The sequence below is a fragment of the Globicephala melas genome, chromosome 15 (assembly GCF_963455315.2).
Source record: "Globicephala melas chromosome 15, mGloMel1.2, whole genome shotgun sequence".
In the NCBI taxonomy this organism is placed as follows: Eukaryota; Metazoa; Chordata; class Mammalia; order Artiodactyla; family Delphinidae; genus Globicephala; species Globicephala melas.
Genome location: NC_083328.1, coordinates 56,395,682 through 56,411,597, shown reverse-complemented (window position 1 = coordinate 56,411,597; position 15,916 = coordinate 56,395,682). Strand labels below are relative to the sequence as shown.

Genomic DNA, 15,916 nt, shown 5'->3' with positions numbered 1-15,916 from the left:
CCCCACCTCCGCCCATTGGTCGACCGAAGGGGTGGGGCGAGGGCACTTCAGACCAATAAGCAGGCCCCAAAGAACCGCCAACGGGCGTTGCGCCTCTGCGTCACCTGCAGGAGCCCCTGCGGCTGCGCCGTGCGAGCCCACGCCCCGGGGACCCGCAAGTTCTCGCGATGAAGTCAGCCAGGGCGCTCTCCGTGGCCAGGCGGCAGGATACCGTAGAAGCGAGAGAAGGTAGAAGCGCCCTTAATAGGCCCTACGCGTGTCTACTTTCAGCCTGGTGCTTTGCTCCTCCTGTCTCCGCCCAACCTGGAAGGGGCGTCCCCTGGGCTCTGTCCCTTGAGCGGCTGTAGGGTGGGGCTCAGAGCTAGGTGAGGCACCTGAAAGTCGCCTTCCGAGGCTTCCAAGCTCGCATTGGCAGTCGATACGGGCATCGCTAGGTCCTGTCCAGGAGCGGAGGAACCCTCCATTCTTCCCGCTCTGCGATCGCCGGGTTTCGGCATCTTCCCCTTCCGTCCCATCCCCCTGCCTCGGAGGAAGCGCTCCCGTGAGGAACTGAGACGCGTCCTGGGTGCCCTGCCGGCCCGGATAAGAATCAGAACAAAGAAGGCTCGCGGGGTGGGGGGTGGGAGAACTTGTGCAGGAGCCGCCGGGGACCGCAGCCTCTGCTCTCGATCTCCACGGAGGCGGTCGCAATGGCAGGGGGATGTGCCTAGTTCAGCGCCCCGGGGTGGGATGTGGGCGCCTGCACAGAGTCTGGGAGCAGAAATGTAGCCCTCGGATCTTTAAGGGTTCTAGCCGCTGCTGCGCCTGCAGGTCCTTGAACAACACCCCCTCCCGATTTCGCTGGCTGGAACAGGGTCCCTAAAGTACCCGCGGGGAACGGTCCCTTCTTCCAACATAACTAGGAGAGAGATGGTATGGGCAGCTTAAGGCCAGCTTCCTTTCAGAAAGAGCGGGGTCACTGCCTTTGGGGAGCCCCCAAGGCTCCTACCCTCCGCTGGATCCCTGTGGCCCCTAACATATCTTCGGGTCTCTGGTGAACACACTGTCGGCAAATTAATCTTCATGAGCTATTGTTACTATTGAATCCTCCCCTGTTCCAAAACGCTCTGTGCTCTGGGACTGTCTCCAGAAGAGCCTCAGACTTTTTAGCATCATTTTGGGTGATAAGTTCACACTCTGAAGTTTGAGATGCTGTCCTCCAGCATGGTCATTGGGAGATTTCTACATTCTGATCCCAGCCCATCCACTCTTGCCAGATGCTTTCTTATTACCCAACCCACCATTCCATGTGCCCCGGTATGCCTCCCCCACAGTTGTATTCACACGTCTATTCTATTCCTCAAGCTCTAAAAGTGGCAGACAGTGCACCCAGAGTAAGCTATAGATGTATTTTGTTTAGTCCACATGGGGCTTTAAAAAATTATTCTTCCTCTTCCTCCTCCTCTGCTTCTTCTTGTTCCTCTTTTGAAATATCAGAAGATCTAACAACATGGACTCGATTCCAGCCTGGCACCAAAGGCTGATGGCACCAAAGGCCATGGTATCTTGGTCAGGGTTGAGAGTCAAGCTTGGCCTTGGTCCACAGAACTTGGGGTCAGTCTGTGGGCAGGGTTGGGAGTCATACAGAGGACAGGTTTAGGGGTGAGTCCATAAGCAGGGTTGAGGGTGACTATGTGGCTACATTTGGTGAGAATCTGAAGCCTGGGTTTGTGGTTGGGTTTGGACAGGGTTGGAGGACACTGTGAGGATAGGTTTGGGGGTCAGTCTAAAGCCAGAGTTAGAAGTCAGGCTGTCCTAGTGCACAAGACCTAACCCCTGGTGGTATCATCAACCTACCAAGCAGTGGCCACTTCAGGGCCCAGCTACCACGAGTTGAGACCCACTCTGGGCCCACAAGGCTCTTTCACTTAAGGGGTGGGGTGTAGCACAAGGGGGACAGGAAATCCCCCTCAGAGAACAGAAGGCAGGCACAGGAAGGAGAGCATACCTTTAATGGGGGCAGCCCAGACATTCTTAACATAACCCCTGTGAGGGGAGGGCAATTGGAACAAGCACAGCCCATGTCTTCCCCACTCCTGGCTGAGCTCACTCCTCACCCCTTCAGCTGTTGCACTTTCCAGCCTCCAGCTGGGTCCCAGGTGAGTGCCCAGGAGGGGCGAGGAAGCCCCTCAGGTGTCTGGGGCAGCTTCCCCTTTGGCCCAGGGCACAGAGGACTAGCCTGGATGGAGACGCTGCTGTCATCAGAGCTGGGCGGGGACCGGGTTCTAGGGGTGCGGACCGAGCTGGGGAACCACCCCCCAAGGCCCAGCACAGGGAGCACCAAGGCAGAACCCCCTCTGGTGTCAGGCACTGCTTTGAGGTGCATGCCAGGTCTCTGCATGTGGCTTCTAGGTTCTGGAAAGCAGTCCATTCTCCTGACCCGGATGGAGTGGAAGGAGGGGACTCAGTCACGGGGCTCAGCTTGGAGGGTTCCTGTCCCGCTGCCCCCCATGCTAACTCACACCCCAAGAGAGGGGAGGCGCTCTTGTCCCAGGAGGCTCATTGGAGCCGCTGGCTCACCGCTGCTTACGCTCCGCCTGCTGGAGCCGCCGGGAGAGGTCTTCGATGCGCACGTTCTTGAGCTGGAGCAGGTGCTCCAAGCGTCTCACCTTCATCTGCAGGACCTGGGAGGAGCCCCATAGAGGTCAAGCCTGCAGCCTGCTGCCCCCGCCCCTGTGTTTCCAGGCCCCAATCCCCCAGCGCCTTCCCAGTGCGCCCTCACCTGCACAGTCTCCTGCAAGGTCAACAGCTCCTGCTCCTTTTCAGCAATCTGGAGGACGAAGCTTCGGTCGCCCTGCAGTGCCTGGCTATACCCCAGAGGCCGGGGCACAGGCAGCCGGCCCACCCTGGGGTGAGAAGCAGCTTAGCCCAGGCTTGGATCTTGGGCCCCACCCTCACCCTTCCAGTGTCCCTCGACCAGGCCTTCTCTCCCCCCCACCCTCCCCCACCCATCCCTGACTTCCCTACCTTTCCAGGTGCAAACCTCACCCTCACCTCCTAGCCATGTGCATAGGGAGATTACCAGGGTTGGTGAGGTCAGGAGCTCCCAGTTTCCTTACCTGAGCTGCCCCCCTCCCTGGGGGTCTGGAGCACCTTCCCCTCGGGCCTTCTGGGAGAAACCTGAGACAAGGCAAGTGTAGGAGTAATCCTGATGGAGCCCTGTTTTCCTGTCTTCCACCTCCCCACACCCGCACCCCTTCCCCCACAGGAAGGAAGGACGGGAGGAAAGCTCCTCCTGGGAGGGAAGAAAAGTAAAGGCCACTTTACCCACATCTAGTAAAGGCCACTTTACCCACATCTAGTAAAGGCCACTTTACCCACATCTATGTAGTCAGTGCCATCCTGGGGAGCCAGCTCCTGAAAGAACCCCCAGGGTCTGCTGTGAGCTCAGGCTGCCCACCCGCAAAGAGCACCTCCCCCCGCCCGCCCGCCAGGCTCCCTTTAGCCAGGCACCCTTCTCCCACACTTATTGCTGAGGCAGAGCGTTCTGCTGCCTGGGAAACTCCCCCAGAGCAGTGCAAGAAACTTGAATGGGGTGGCACCTGTAAGGAGCTGGTGCCCTGCTTCCTGCGCCTCTGCTGCTCCTCCAGGCACTGCCTCAGTGGAATGAGCACCAGCTCCACCACGCCTGGGGTACACTGTGCAATCTTGCGCATCACGTCATCTGGTACAGAGAAGCTCAATTTGTTCAGCACCTTCCTGGGGGGCAGACACAGGGATGGTGGACTGGCTCCTGGGGGGGATGGAGTGAAGGGTTGGGGGATGGAAAGGGGTGCAGCAGTTGCAGCCCTTCAGTGCACAGCCTTGGGGGAATGGAAGGGCACCCAACCTGAGCCCAGTGTTTATATGTCTCGAGGGTCCTTGTCACCTCCCCAAAAGAAGAGTCGCTTGATTTTGTTACCAGACAGATTCTGTCTGCATTGTCCCTTCCCAGCCAGCCACCAGCCTGGACTGTGGAGACCACAGGAGGTGGAGGGGCTGGGCAGACCTTCCTGGGATCCCAGTGTAGGGGCTGGAGATCCCACTAGTGTGCCCAGGTATTCTGCTACCTGTTCAGGTGACCCCAGTTGCTCAGCTTCTGCTGGAGAGAGTTAGCAGGAACATAATTGTGCATCTCCACCATCTTGGGGAAGTAAAACTTGATGACCTCTGCGACCAGGACTGAGGGAGAGGGGGTGGGAGCAGACATGGAAGTTGTAGAGATGGGTAAGGAAGAAGGGGGAGGGAGAAAGAATGGGTGGGATGGGAGAATCAGGGTTTTCAGAGTGGTGGGGCCAAGCGGAGAGGTGAAGATGTGGAAAGGGGTAAGGATGATATGGAGGTGAGGTAAGAAAGCAAGATCAGTGATCAGCCAGAGACAAAAATTCCAGCACACCCCAAAGGAGCTGCACTCCTTTGCCATTAACTCGGGGCATATAAAAACTAAGGTCTCTAGTCCTCTATGAGTCTCAAAGAGAACGCTTCAGGAGGCTGGGGCCTCACTCTAGGAATTGACATAAATACACACACACAAAATGACACAGAGATGCAGAAACATACACAGACACATACTTCTATCACTGGAGTTCTAAGAGACAGTCACCAACACACACACACAGAAGCACAAAGTGTCACCAATATACACACAGAGAGGTGCATACTTCTATTATTAAAATCCCAGGAGACAGTCTTGGACACACACCTACACAATCACAAAGAAACATATGCACACAACATCCACACTCATACATACAGGACAGAACATGTCAACACACATATGACCAAACACATGCTCAGACTCCCACAAGACAGATATATAGAATAGAAGAATAGGCATGCACACACACAGAAATGTACAAATACATACACAGAACGCATCTTAGTCATTAAAGTCCCAGGAGGGAGTCACAGACTCAGACACACACACACGCCACATGCATAAAGGATAGAACATGTATACATAATATGGACACACACATGCCCACATACCCAAGATGCACACTTCTACAACTGAAGTTCTAGGAGATAGACACCCCTCCCACCAACCCACCCCCGCCTCCGCCGCCACAAGCACACAAGCACAAGAGACATGTATGCACACACACCCCGTACACCCGTACATACAGGACAGAACGCGTAGACACACAAGGACATACAGAACACACCCAGACGCGCACGCGGACACACACACACACGCTGGAGCTCACACGTCTGTCACACACACACACACACACACGCTGGAGCGCACACCTCCGTCACTGAAGTCCCGGGAGAGATTTCGCTTGGGCCGGGACAGAGGGATGTTGTCTACCCACAGGTACAGTTGGTGCAGCGCTTCCTCGTCCACGCTGCCCGCCATTGGCGCCCTCAGAAAGGTCAGGCCGTTCCAGCCGTGCAGAGTCCAGGCCCAACCTCACGACCCCTCAAGAGCTTCCTCTATCGCCACTGCTGCCACCCAGATCCTCCTCTGCCTCTCTAACCCAGACTCACTTTCCAGCTGGGAGCGGCCATATTGTTTTCTGAAACCATGGCAACCATACTCGAGTCGCCGGGGGAGCAAGGGCTCCTGGGAGTTGTAGTTTTCCCCCTCCAGCTACCTCCTCTCAGGCCCCAGCTTTGAAAAGGCGGTTTGTCTTGTCCACCTCCCAAGAAATCACCTCTGCCAACTGCTCACCAGACATTGGCCCACTCTAGGAACTGCCAAAGCCAACCAGGCCTCCAGAACCCCTGCATCAGTATCCTCAGGACAAGGAAACTCCTCCAGGGTCCTTTAGCAATCAGTCCCAAGTGAAGTCAGCATCCCAGTGTTTGTCAGCTTTATCTGGTGGTCCATTGTTAATCACCAGCTGCTTCACATCTGGACTGTGTGGTAGGCTGGGTGACAGTGCCTCCTTGCTAGGTCCCTCCTCAAAGCTCTGTGCTCACAGGGCCATCCCCACACCACTGACCCCCACCCCCCAAGTAGTGTCCCAGTGAGGCATTTTATATGTAACCCAGACTCCCAGGGAGAGCACCAGAGCTCAAGGCCAGTGTCTTGGGCAGGTCATTTATAGTCCTGAACCCTATTTCCTCCTTCATGAAATGGGGATGGTTCTCACCTACCATCCCTAAGGAGTAATACAGAGAATGGGAAGGGTATTTACAAAAGCCCTGTATTTGGGGACTGGGGGAACAGGGGTTAGTTATAGGTACAGGAGCTTCAAGAGCTCCTGTAGACACTTCCACATCCCTCATCTCCAAGAGCTATTCTTCCATGGGTTAGAAACTGAGTCAGGGGCTTCCCTGGTGGCGCAGTGGTTGAGAATCTGCCTGCCAACGCAGGGGACACGGGTTCGAGCCCTGGTCTGGGAAGATCCCACATGCCGCGGAGCAACTAGGCCCGTGAGCCACAACTACTGAGCCTACGCGTCTGGAGCTTGTACTCCGCAACAAGAGAGGCCGCGACAGTGAGAGGCCCGCACATCGCGATGAAGAGTGGCCCCGCTCTCTGCAACTAGAGAAAGCCCTCGCACAGAAACGAAGACCCAACACAGCCAAAAATAAATAAATAAAAAGCTTTTTTTTTTAAAGAGAAACTGAGTCAGTAAGCAATTCCTTTAGGAATATGGTTAGGGTTAGGAATTCCTTAGTAAAGGGGCACTTCTAGAGTCAGCCTGGGGAGAGAGCTTGCTTCTGCCACATACTAGTGGTTTGGCTTTGGGCACATTACTGAACCTTTCTGTTCTGTGTTTCTCATGGTTTTACCTACTTCACAGGGGCTTTGTGAGCATCTAAAGTACTTAGCATAGAGCCTGGCACACAGCAAGAGCCCTATTAATGCCAGTTGGTGTTATCATTAATGAGATGATCTCAGTTCCAGCAAAAGAGGTGTTCTTGTTGGCAGGAGACAAATGGAAGTATTTGCCTTGTTGGTATTTGAGGTGAGGGCCTTGGGTTGGCCAGGGGCATCTGGGGAGAAGGCTACTGCTCCCACATATTTACTCCAGAGCAGGCCAGGGGGTAGGCTGGGCTTCCTTGTCTCATCCTCCGGGGCTCAGATGGGACTGGATGGAGGCCAGGGTGGGGGCTGGGAATCCCAACTGCTTTTTTGCTTTCACTTAGTTCTGAAGCCTTCAAGGTCTTAAGGGAATCCCTGAGAGTCAGAGGTACGGAAGGGAAAGTCATTCCACCTTCTTGTTTAAAAAGATGACTTGGATAACTGCCTGCAACACCCCCCACCCCACCCCACATTCCAGGGTGGAGAGAGGAGGAACTGTGAGGAGGTGGGGGCAGGGAACCACAGGGGTGATGTGCCAGCCTCAGTAGAGGTGGGAAAACCGGTTTGGGGCCCAGAGCTGCTGGCCTGCTCAAGCTCAGGCCCTCCCCTCACTAGAACCACTGGGGCCTGAGGGCCTCAGTGACAAAGGGCCCGGGAGGGGCGAGCTGGCCCTGAAGAGAAAGGTTGGGTAGGATCAGCAGAGGGCCTGTCCTCACCTTTGGATGGGGGCGGGGGGGGGGGGTCCAGAGGGTACCACACAGGGAGTGGCTAACCTCTTGGGGGTGCAATGTGTCCCCAGCAATTTCACCTCCATCCTGACACTGTTCCCAAGGATAGCCACCAGAATTGGAAATGCCAATCACTGAAAGGCCTAGAGGACTCCCTCTTAAGGCACCATACAAGAGATGCCCTGTATGCCCCTACAAACTCCAACCTGGACCACAGGAGCTGCCCCAACACTCCTTTCTTTCTGTCCTCTGACCCCTCTCCTGCAGGGATCTTCTTTAATGGTCCTTGATAAGCCTAGTTCCGAGGTGCCCACAGTTTAATTTGGCCCTCCAGGGACTGTTGGCTCCCTCCCTCCTGTCCCAGCCAACTGACCCAAAAGTTTTAACCCCAAAGCAGTGCAAGGCCCAGCTTGCTCAAACCCACCCCCAGGCAGGTGCATTGAAAACCCCTCCCACCCAAGCCTAGGCAACACTTAGATATACATGTTGCCCCTCACCCTGGTCAGGGCTTGGGCTGTAGCCACTCTCTCAACATTTGTCCCACCAGAGCAAGGACCAAAGGGAACCGGGAAAGAAAGTGTCCCCAAGACAGACGCAAGCCCAGACCATGAAGGATGCACCCTTGGCTGTTAAAATGTCCACTCCCACAAAAGGGGGGTGGACAGATTTATTGAATTCAGACTGGGAAAGGAGCAGCTGGATGGCTGGACTCTGGGCCCAGCCCCAGGACCCCTGCCCAGGATAGGGCCCTGCCAGAGAGGGAGGAGAGGCATGGGGCCTGCAGCTGCCCACAAGGGAAGTGCCCATTACCACTCCTCTGGAGGGCCTCTTGAGAACCTCCAATCTGGAAAGAAAAGCAAGGGCCAAAGTAACATGGACTGGGCCAGAGGAAGGGGTTGGGGAAGTGGGGAAGCAGGCAGAGGCAGGCCCAGGAGCCTGCGGTTAGACTGTGCTTCTCAAGGCGGCCTCGGGGCAGGGATGCGGGGCTGCCAGCCTTGTGGGGTCCTAGGCTGGACTTTTCTCTGGAGCCCTTCCCAGAATGGCTTTGGGGTCCCCCCCACCGAAGACCTGGTGTGGATGGCAGAGGGGACTCTCTGGCCAGGAGCTTCCAGGGTCCATCCCTGGCTGCTACTGTGGCCTAGTCCACTGATGGCACGGTGTGGTAGCACCGGACAGCTCCCCACCCTCCCCACCTGGTCCCCCAAGCCCAGGGGCAAATAGGGAGGAAAGAGGATTCTGAGAAAGAGGCAATAAGCAGGCAGTGAGGCTGACACCAGCCCCAGGCCCTACCGCGGTGACTGGGCCTGTCACAAGACCAGGAGAACATCACTAAAGGATCTGGGGTTCCCCACTCTGGCTCCATCCACAACAGCTGCCCAGAGAGTCCTCTGCCCTGGGCTGGTGCTGCCACATCCGGGTTGGAGGCATGGCTAGGCCCAGTGGCTCAGCTTTGATGTCCAAGACCCCGAACTCCTGCCTGCCTGGCATGGTTCTTCCTGGTCACGTGGACCAAGTCGTGTTCCAAGTGGAGGATGTGGCTTTGCACACGGTCATCAATGGGGAAGGAGGTGAGGTACCTCTTGACCATAGCAAAGTAAGCCATGGCCTCCCCAAAGCTGGGTACAGGCACCTCATCACCATCCTCATCATCATCTTCGTCATCTTCGTCCTCCTCCTCATCATCTTCCTCTTCTTCCTCACTGTCTGACTCAGAGTCCTCCTCACCTTCCAGGAAGTGGAGGGTAGGGCACTGGACCTCCTCCTGGGCACCATAACCCCCGAAGCTGCCACCAGCCTCCACTACTCCCTGGGCCCAGTCCTCAGCCTCCAAGCCTTCAGAAGAGCTCTCCTCCTCCTCCTCTTCCTCTTCATCACTGTCATCAACATCACCCTCCTCTTCTACCTCCTCTTCTTCCCCCAGCTCCTCTCCTTCCCCCCCTTCCTCCTCTTCCTCACCATCTTCCTCCTCCTCCTCCTCCCCTTCACCCTCCTCTTCCTCTTCCTCTTCCTCCTCCTCTTCCTCCTCCTCCTCCTCTTCCTCCTCCTCGCTCTTGAGGGCAGTAGTGATGGTAGCATTAGGGCCACCCCCAAAGCCAGCCTCACGAAAGCAGGTGGCTATGTCCGAAGGTTCCACAGCCTGCCAGGCTGCAGCAACGAAGTGCAGGGCCTCCATGAGGCCTAGCTGCAGGCCTGAGCGATCCTGACCCTCTAGTGCTGCCATGGCCTTGAGCAGCATAGCCTGGCGGTAGTGGCCCTTCACCTGTTGGACCACTCCACGCTCCAGCGGCTGCACGGTGCCTGGCGGGAAGTAGGCCAGCTGCACATGCCTCAGGCCCGAGGTATCCAGGGACTGGGCTGCCAGGCGGCCAGCCAGCAGCAGGACTCGCCGAGATTCTGCAGCCATGCGGGTGTCCAGGGCCTTCAAGTACTTGGCCAGGGCCTGGGTGGTGACACCACCCTTAGAGTTGGCGGTGTAGTCGCAGGGCAGGCCGGCTTGGCCTGCACGGGGCTTAGCGGACTTGCCGGCTACAAGTGGGGGAAGCTTCTCGCTGCCATCTGCATTGGCGCACAGCAGGACACTCAGGCGCTGGGTGGCCTTGCGTGCCCGTCCATCACTGCCACACAACCCCGCGGCCTGGTCGGGCAGGAAGTCGTACCACAGACTGGTCTCAGTGGCACTGAACACGTCCTGGGAGGCGTAGCCCTCGGCCACCGACGGCGGCTGCTCCTCCCGAGCGCGCCAGCCCGTGGTACCCCCACCGCTGCCCTCCGAGGGCACCGTGGGCGGGCTGGAGGGCGCCGCTGGGGGCCTGGGGGCAGCGCTGCGCGACCGGGCGCGGGCCACGCCGCTGCAGGACACCACACCGTGGCGCCGGCGGAAGCGGTCCAGCCAGCCGTTGGAGGCAGTGAAATCGTCCATGCCCAGCTCCTCAGCTATACGCAGAGCCTTCTCCTTGAGGATGATGCCCTTGACTGGCAGGCCAGCGGCGCGGATCTGCTGGAACCAGGCGATAAGCAGCCCCTCGAGCTTGTCGTAAGGAGACAGCTTGTTGGTCTTGCGGCAGGTGGAGGCTACACCGTACTTGCGCTCCGACGCCAGGATGGCGCGCTTGTTCTTCAGGATGGTGCTCAGCGTGGACGGCGGGATGTTGAAGCGCCGCGCGATCTCGCCCTTGCGCAGGTCCGGGTTCTCCTCCACCTCCTGGATGATCCGCGACTTCTCCCGGAACGTCAGCTGCCGCCGCTTGGGGCCCATCCCGGCGCGCCCCCCGCCCCGGGGCCCGGCGCCACCGCCGCCGCCCCGGGGCGGGGGGCCCGGGCCCGCGGCGGGGGGCACCTGGCGGCCTCTCCTGCTCGCCCCGCCCGAGACAAAGCGGCTCGCGGGGCGGCGGGCGGGGCGGCGACCCGGCCGGGCCGGGGGCACCTTCGGGGGCGCCGGCGGGCGCGGCGCCGGGCGGCGGGCGGCAGGCGGCGGGCGCGGGCGAGAGCGGGAGGCGCGGGAGCGGAAGGCAGGAAGTGCCGCGACGCGGGGAGCTGGGAGCGCGGCGAGCAGGGCGGAGCGGGTAGAGCGGGATCTCGCGGGAAGCGCGGGGACGCCCGGCACCGCCTCCAGCCCTCCGTGCCCACCCTCCTCCCCGCCCCGGACCGACCGCGCGGGGGCGCTTCGGCCTGCTTGAACGGCCAGCGCTCGGGCGTCTGGTGACCCGCCGGCAACGGTGCGGGCCGGGGCGCTGTGCCCGGCCTCTGCGCCGGGTGGGCAGCCATTTGTTGCTTATAAAGAATAACAACTATGTTTTGTCTTTTTTATTTTATTAAGGTAAAAATAACCCACGTTTTTTGAGGAAACTGAAAAGTAAAGGAAACTAAAAAGCACCTTTCACCCCAACACCTGGAGAGATGCGCAGGTCACATTTTGATACATGTACTTCCAGTCTTTTCTCTAGGCGCATGCAGTTTTCTTTAAAAATTTATCGCATAAAACTGGCATCAGACGATATAGACTGTGTATTGGCATCTCCTGCTGTTTTACCTGGCATCAAGTGATGAAAATATTGCCTTACTGATAAAGTACTACCAACAAACTTTTTAATAGTTGCATATTGTTCCAATTATGGTTGAACACTAATCGATGAGGCCTATTGTTACATATTTAGGTTATTTTTATAAGCAACAGTATAGTTTTAAATCTGGTTGATGATGATCCCACAATTCATAGATAAACACTGATAACATCTCGGTGTCTCACTTTCTGTGCTGTTCCATGCATTTAGCCATAAATGTGTTTGCACCTACAGAAATAATGTCATGTATGTACATAAGCATACATACATACAAATCCCTGAAACCTCTTCCTCCACCAAACGCATAAACATGACAAATTCTTTAAACAATGAATGAATTGCAGTGTTTTTTTAAAAAAAAATCTTAAAGTAGCCTGAGGAGTAGGCAGAGAGGAAGGCTGTGACCCAGAGGGACAGGCTGAGGATCTGGGGCTGGATGAGGCTTCAAGAAAATGGGTGTAGACGAAGAATAAAATAGCACCAAAAAAAAAAAATAGCACCAAAGACAGTGCCGGGGTTCTCCAAGGTTAAGGGCTCAAGAAAGAACTAACAAGAAATGCAGGAGGAGCAGCTGAAGCAGTAGGAGGAAATTCAAGCTCCTATGCTGTTCTGGAAGCCAAGGGAAGAAAGTATAACTCACTGCTATTTCAGTGTGCATTTCTCTTTTCATATGTTTACTGGCCATTTGAAGCCTGAGAATTTTCTAGTCATATCTTTTGCCCTTGTTTCTCTTTTGTTGACTTTTAGGAACTCTTCATATGCTCTGGACATAAAATCTTTAAATATATTGCAAATATTTTCTCCCAGTCTGCACTGTCCTTTTACTTAGCCTAGGGAATCTCAGATATGAGAAGTTTTTAATCTTTAAGTAGACAGGTCTGTCAGTTTTTTCCTCTATTGCTTCTGGATTTTGTGTCTTACTTAGAGAGAGCTTCTCCCCCTTCCTCCACCCCAAGACATAAAAAATATCCTTCCAATCACAAGGTCCAGAAGAAAACTTGGGAGATTTTTTTCCTTTAGGAGCCAGATCAATGCTTGGCCCATAATGGGTGTAAGGTCCCTGTGCAGAAGTAAATGTAGGACCACCTGGCTGAGGACTCCTTCCCACAAACCCTCAGGAAACCAAGTCTACAGTTTTGGAGGTTTCATCCATGTGCGTGTATGTCCTCCTGCCTCCCCACCCAACCTGACTTATAATCAATGGTTGTTTGGGTGAAATGACTATAGATGAGATTTTTTTTTTCTGCTTTGCTGAATTTTCCAAGTTTTCTTCAATAGCAAGTACTACAGGCTTTTTAAAATGAAAAGGAGAACTTCCCTGGTGGTCCAGTGGTTAAGACTCTGCACTTCCACTTCAAGGGGCGTGGGTTTGATCCCTGGTCAGGTAGCTAAGATCCCACATGCTGTGTGGTGCAGCCAAAAATGTTTTTAAAATAATAATAAAGTGAAAAGGAAAATGGAAAGTTTGCTGAGAGGCACAAAGGATAGTGATGACGTAAGTGGAATGGGTATAGGCCTCATGGGCAGCTTTGGACAGCCTAGGCCAAGAGAAGGGAAGGTGGACTGTGGACTTTCCTAAGGTGGAGAATTGGAAAGATGGCACATTTTCATCACTTTATAAAGAAATCCCATAACCTTTAGCTATCATCTCCCTATCCACTCCCTGCCCCTTCCCTGGCTGGCCCTAAACAGCCACTAATTTACTGTCTGTCTATAGATTTCCCTGTTCTGAACGTTTCATATGAATGGAATAATAGCATATGTGTCTTTTATGACTGGCTTCTTTCACTTAGCTTCATATTTCAAGATTCATCCATGACATAGTATTTATCAGTACTTCTTTCTTTTTTTATGGCTGAATAATATTCTGTTGTACAGATATATGACATTTTGCTTATCCATTTGTCAGTTGGTGGACGTTTGGGTTGTTTCTACCTTTTGGCAATCATAAATAACTGCTATAAATATTTATTTGCAAGGACATATGTTTACATTTCTCTTGGGTATATACCTACGAGTGGAATTGCTGGGTCACATGGTAACTCTATGTTTAAATGTTTGAGGAACTGCCAGATGGAGATCATGTTCTTTTAATTAATCTAAAAATTATAATTATGTTATTATTATAATATTATTCCAAATTATGTTCTTTGGAAGATATTTTCAAATACAGAAAAGTTTTAGGATAAAACCATTTAATCACCATTAATTCCATCACTCAGAGAATACCCTTCTAGGATACTTATCTGTGCATTTTTTTTATAATAAAAAGAAAATTTATTTATTTATTTATTTGGCTGCGCCGGTCTTAGTTGTGGCACGGGGGTCTTTTAGTTGTGGCATGTGGAATCTTTAGCTGCGGCATGCAACCTCTTAGTTATGGCATGTGGGATCTAGTTCCCTGACCAGGGCACAAACCCAGGTCCCCTGCACTGGGAGCATGGAGTCTTAGCCACTGGACCACCAGGAAGTCCCCTGTGCATATTATTTTTAATGGGACCACGCTTGGCATAATATTTTTTAGCCCGTATTGTAAAGATCTTCTCATGTCAATAAATATCTACATCAATGACTTTCAAAATTCTTTTACTCTAGGAACCCTTTCTCCAAAAGATCATTTTCCAAGAGCCCAATAGGTAATCATTCAATAATCAGCAATTATTATTGGGCTTGCCAGGTGCCAGGCATCCCGATCCTCCCAATACCTGTTCTCTTTAAATGCTTCAGCTATTGCACAGTATAGAGGAACCACTTTTTTGTCTAGTTCCCTATTGAAGGACACTCAGCTTGCTCTCCATTTTTCATTGTTATTATGAACATACATCTCTGTATACTTTTATCACCTTCTTAAGAGAAATCTCTAGAAGTAGGATATGGGGGTTAGAGACCAACCTTGGGCTTGGGCCTATTCAAGGTTCTGGGAGACGGGAGGAGAGGTAAATGACTTGGTCCCTGTTCTTCAATAACTCAGATTGAGAAAATGAGATTCAGGAAAGGGAAAAGGAGATTTTGATAAATAAAGTCCATTCCTTCCAGCAGTTTCTCTTTAGGACTTCATTCTATGCATATCTGTTGCATCATTTAAATAAATGTTCAGCATTAGGGAATTGAGTAAAAATATCAAGTAAAAGAAAGCAAGGTATAAAACATTCTGGCAAGTCCAAATTGAGATGTGCTGTGTGTGTAAAACGCACATTGGATTTTGAAGGCTTGGTACCAAAAAAAAGTATGTAAAACATCTCATTAAAAATTTTTATATTGATAACATGTTGAAATGATAACTTTTAAAATAGGTTAAATAAAATATTAAAGTTTCTTTTTCCTTTTTTGTTTTAAACACCCTTCCTTTATTTATTTTGTAATTTATTTATTTTTGGCTGCGTTGGGTCTTCATTGCTGTGCTCAGCCTTTCTCTAGTTGCAGCGAGTGGGGGCTCCTCTTTGTTGCAGTGTGTGGACGTATTGCAGTGGCTTCTCTTGTTGCGGAGCACGGGCTCTAGGCAAGCGAGCATCAGTAGTTGTGACACGCGGGCTCAGTAGTTGTCGCATGCGGGCTTAGTTGCTCCATGGCATGTGGGATCTTCCTGGACCAGGGCTCAAACCTGTGTCCCCTGCCTTGGCAGGCGGATTCTTAACCACTGCACCACCAGGGAAGTCCTTTTTTAAATGCGGTTACTAGAAAATTTTAAATTACATATGTGGCTCGTATTTGTGCCTCCCATTTTGTTTCTATTAGCTAGGACTGTTTAGACTGACTCCAGAAGAATATGCAACAAATTATAGTAGTGACTGCCTCTGGGGAGGGGCCCTGAAGATTTCGGTGGGGTGGGAGACATACTTTTGTCACGTCCCCACCCTCCTCACCCCTCTCAGATGGGATTGGGGTCTTTCCATTCCCTTCCTCCACATGTCTCCTGGCCCACCCAACCCCCTACCGCCATGCCCTCCCTTCTGCCACCCCCACCCACTGCTCCTTGGCCTGAAGGATTGGGGCTGCAGGGGAAGGGACTCAAGGCCGCGGCTCCAGCATTCCTGAGCTGCGACCTGACAAGCCGGAGGGCACCTCTCCCTGGGGGAGATGGGGTGCAAGAGTAGCTTACCACCCACTCGCTTTTGGGTTCAGCCTTCCCACCACGGTCCAGGAAAGATGGCTCCCTAGGAGGTGATCAGATAATTAGAAGATGTTCAGTTAAAACTAGTGACAAATTCAGCCTCCCTGATTAAAGAAACACCAATTAAACGTTGGCACCACATTAGCCAAACCGTCAGTGGGCATGAGATAATTCCATAACTGGGTTCTGAGGTTGCTGACACCCTCTTTGGCCCTTACGGCCCAAACTCATGGCTAGACCA

The 15,916-nt window shown here is 53.4% G+C and overlaps 2 protein-coding genes across 6 annotated transcripts; both read right to left on the bottom strand.

Annotated features, from left to right (window-relative positions):
- Positions 1-1,976: 1,976 nt before the first annotated feature.
- SPEF1 (sperm flagellar 1) lies at positions 1,977-7,775 on the bottom strand. 5 transcript variants are annotated; one of them, XM_030847578.3, is made up of 8 exons: positions 5,269-7,775; positions 4,089-4,200; positions 3,582-3,738; positions 3,357-3,396; positions 3,099-3,159; positions 2,762-2,885; positions 2,560-2,663; positions 1,977-2,414 (listed from the first exon to the last, which is right to left on the bottom strand). In XM_030847578.3, exons 1-8 carry the CDS (start codon positions 5,375-5,377, stop codon positions 2,093-2,095), a joined length of 1,029 nt encoding a protein of 342 aa, XP_030703438.1. In that variant the 5' UTR covers positions 5,378-7,775; the 3' UTR covers positions 1,977-2,092. The 5 variants fall into 5 exon arrangements, with proteins under 5 accessions (XP_030703438.1, XP_060140949.1, XP_030703439.1 ...); XM_060284966.1 differs by having other exon boundaries at positions 3,582-3,772; positions 5,269-5,279; XM_030847579.2 differs by lacking the exon at positions 5,269-7,775 and having other exon boundaries at positions 3,582-3,772; positions 4,089-5,039.
- Positions 7,776-7,970: 195 nt separating this feature from the next.
- Positions 7,971-10,784, bottom strand: CENPB (centromere protein B). Its single transcript, XM_030847460.3, has one exon. The coding sequence runs from the start codon at positions 10,757-10,759 to the stop codon at positions 8,948-8,950; it is 1,812 nt and encodes a 603-aa protein (XP_030703320.1). The 5' UTR covers positions 10,760-10,784; the 3' UTR covers positions 7,971-8,947.
- Between the last annotated feature and the right edge of the window lie 5,132 nt (positions 10,785-15,916).

What these genes read in the sequence shown, in the direction of transcription:
- SPEF1 (XM_030847577.2), bottom strand. Translation starts at nt 4,441, where the DNA reads ATGGCAAAGGAGTGCAGCTCCTTTGGGGTGTGCTGGAATTTTTGTCTC. An exon ending in AACTGGGGTCACCTGAACAG is followed by an intron (nt 3,739 to 4,088) that starts GTAGCAGAATAC and finishes TCTGCCCCCCAG; the next exon opens with GAAGGTGCTGAACAAATTGA. An exon ending in CACTGACTACATAGATGTGG is followed by an intron (nt 3,160 to 3,356) that starts GTAAAGTGGCCT and finishes GCCTTGTCTCAG; the next exon opens with GTTTCTCCCAGAAGGCCCGA.
- CENPB (XM_030847460.3), bottom strand. Translation starts at nt 10,759, where the DNA reads ATGGGCCCCAAGCGGCGGCAGCTGACGTTCCGGGAGAAGTCGCGGATC.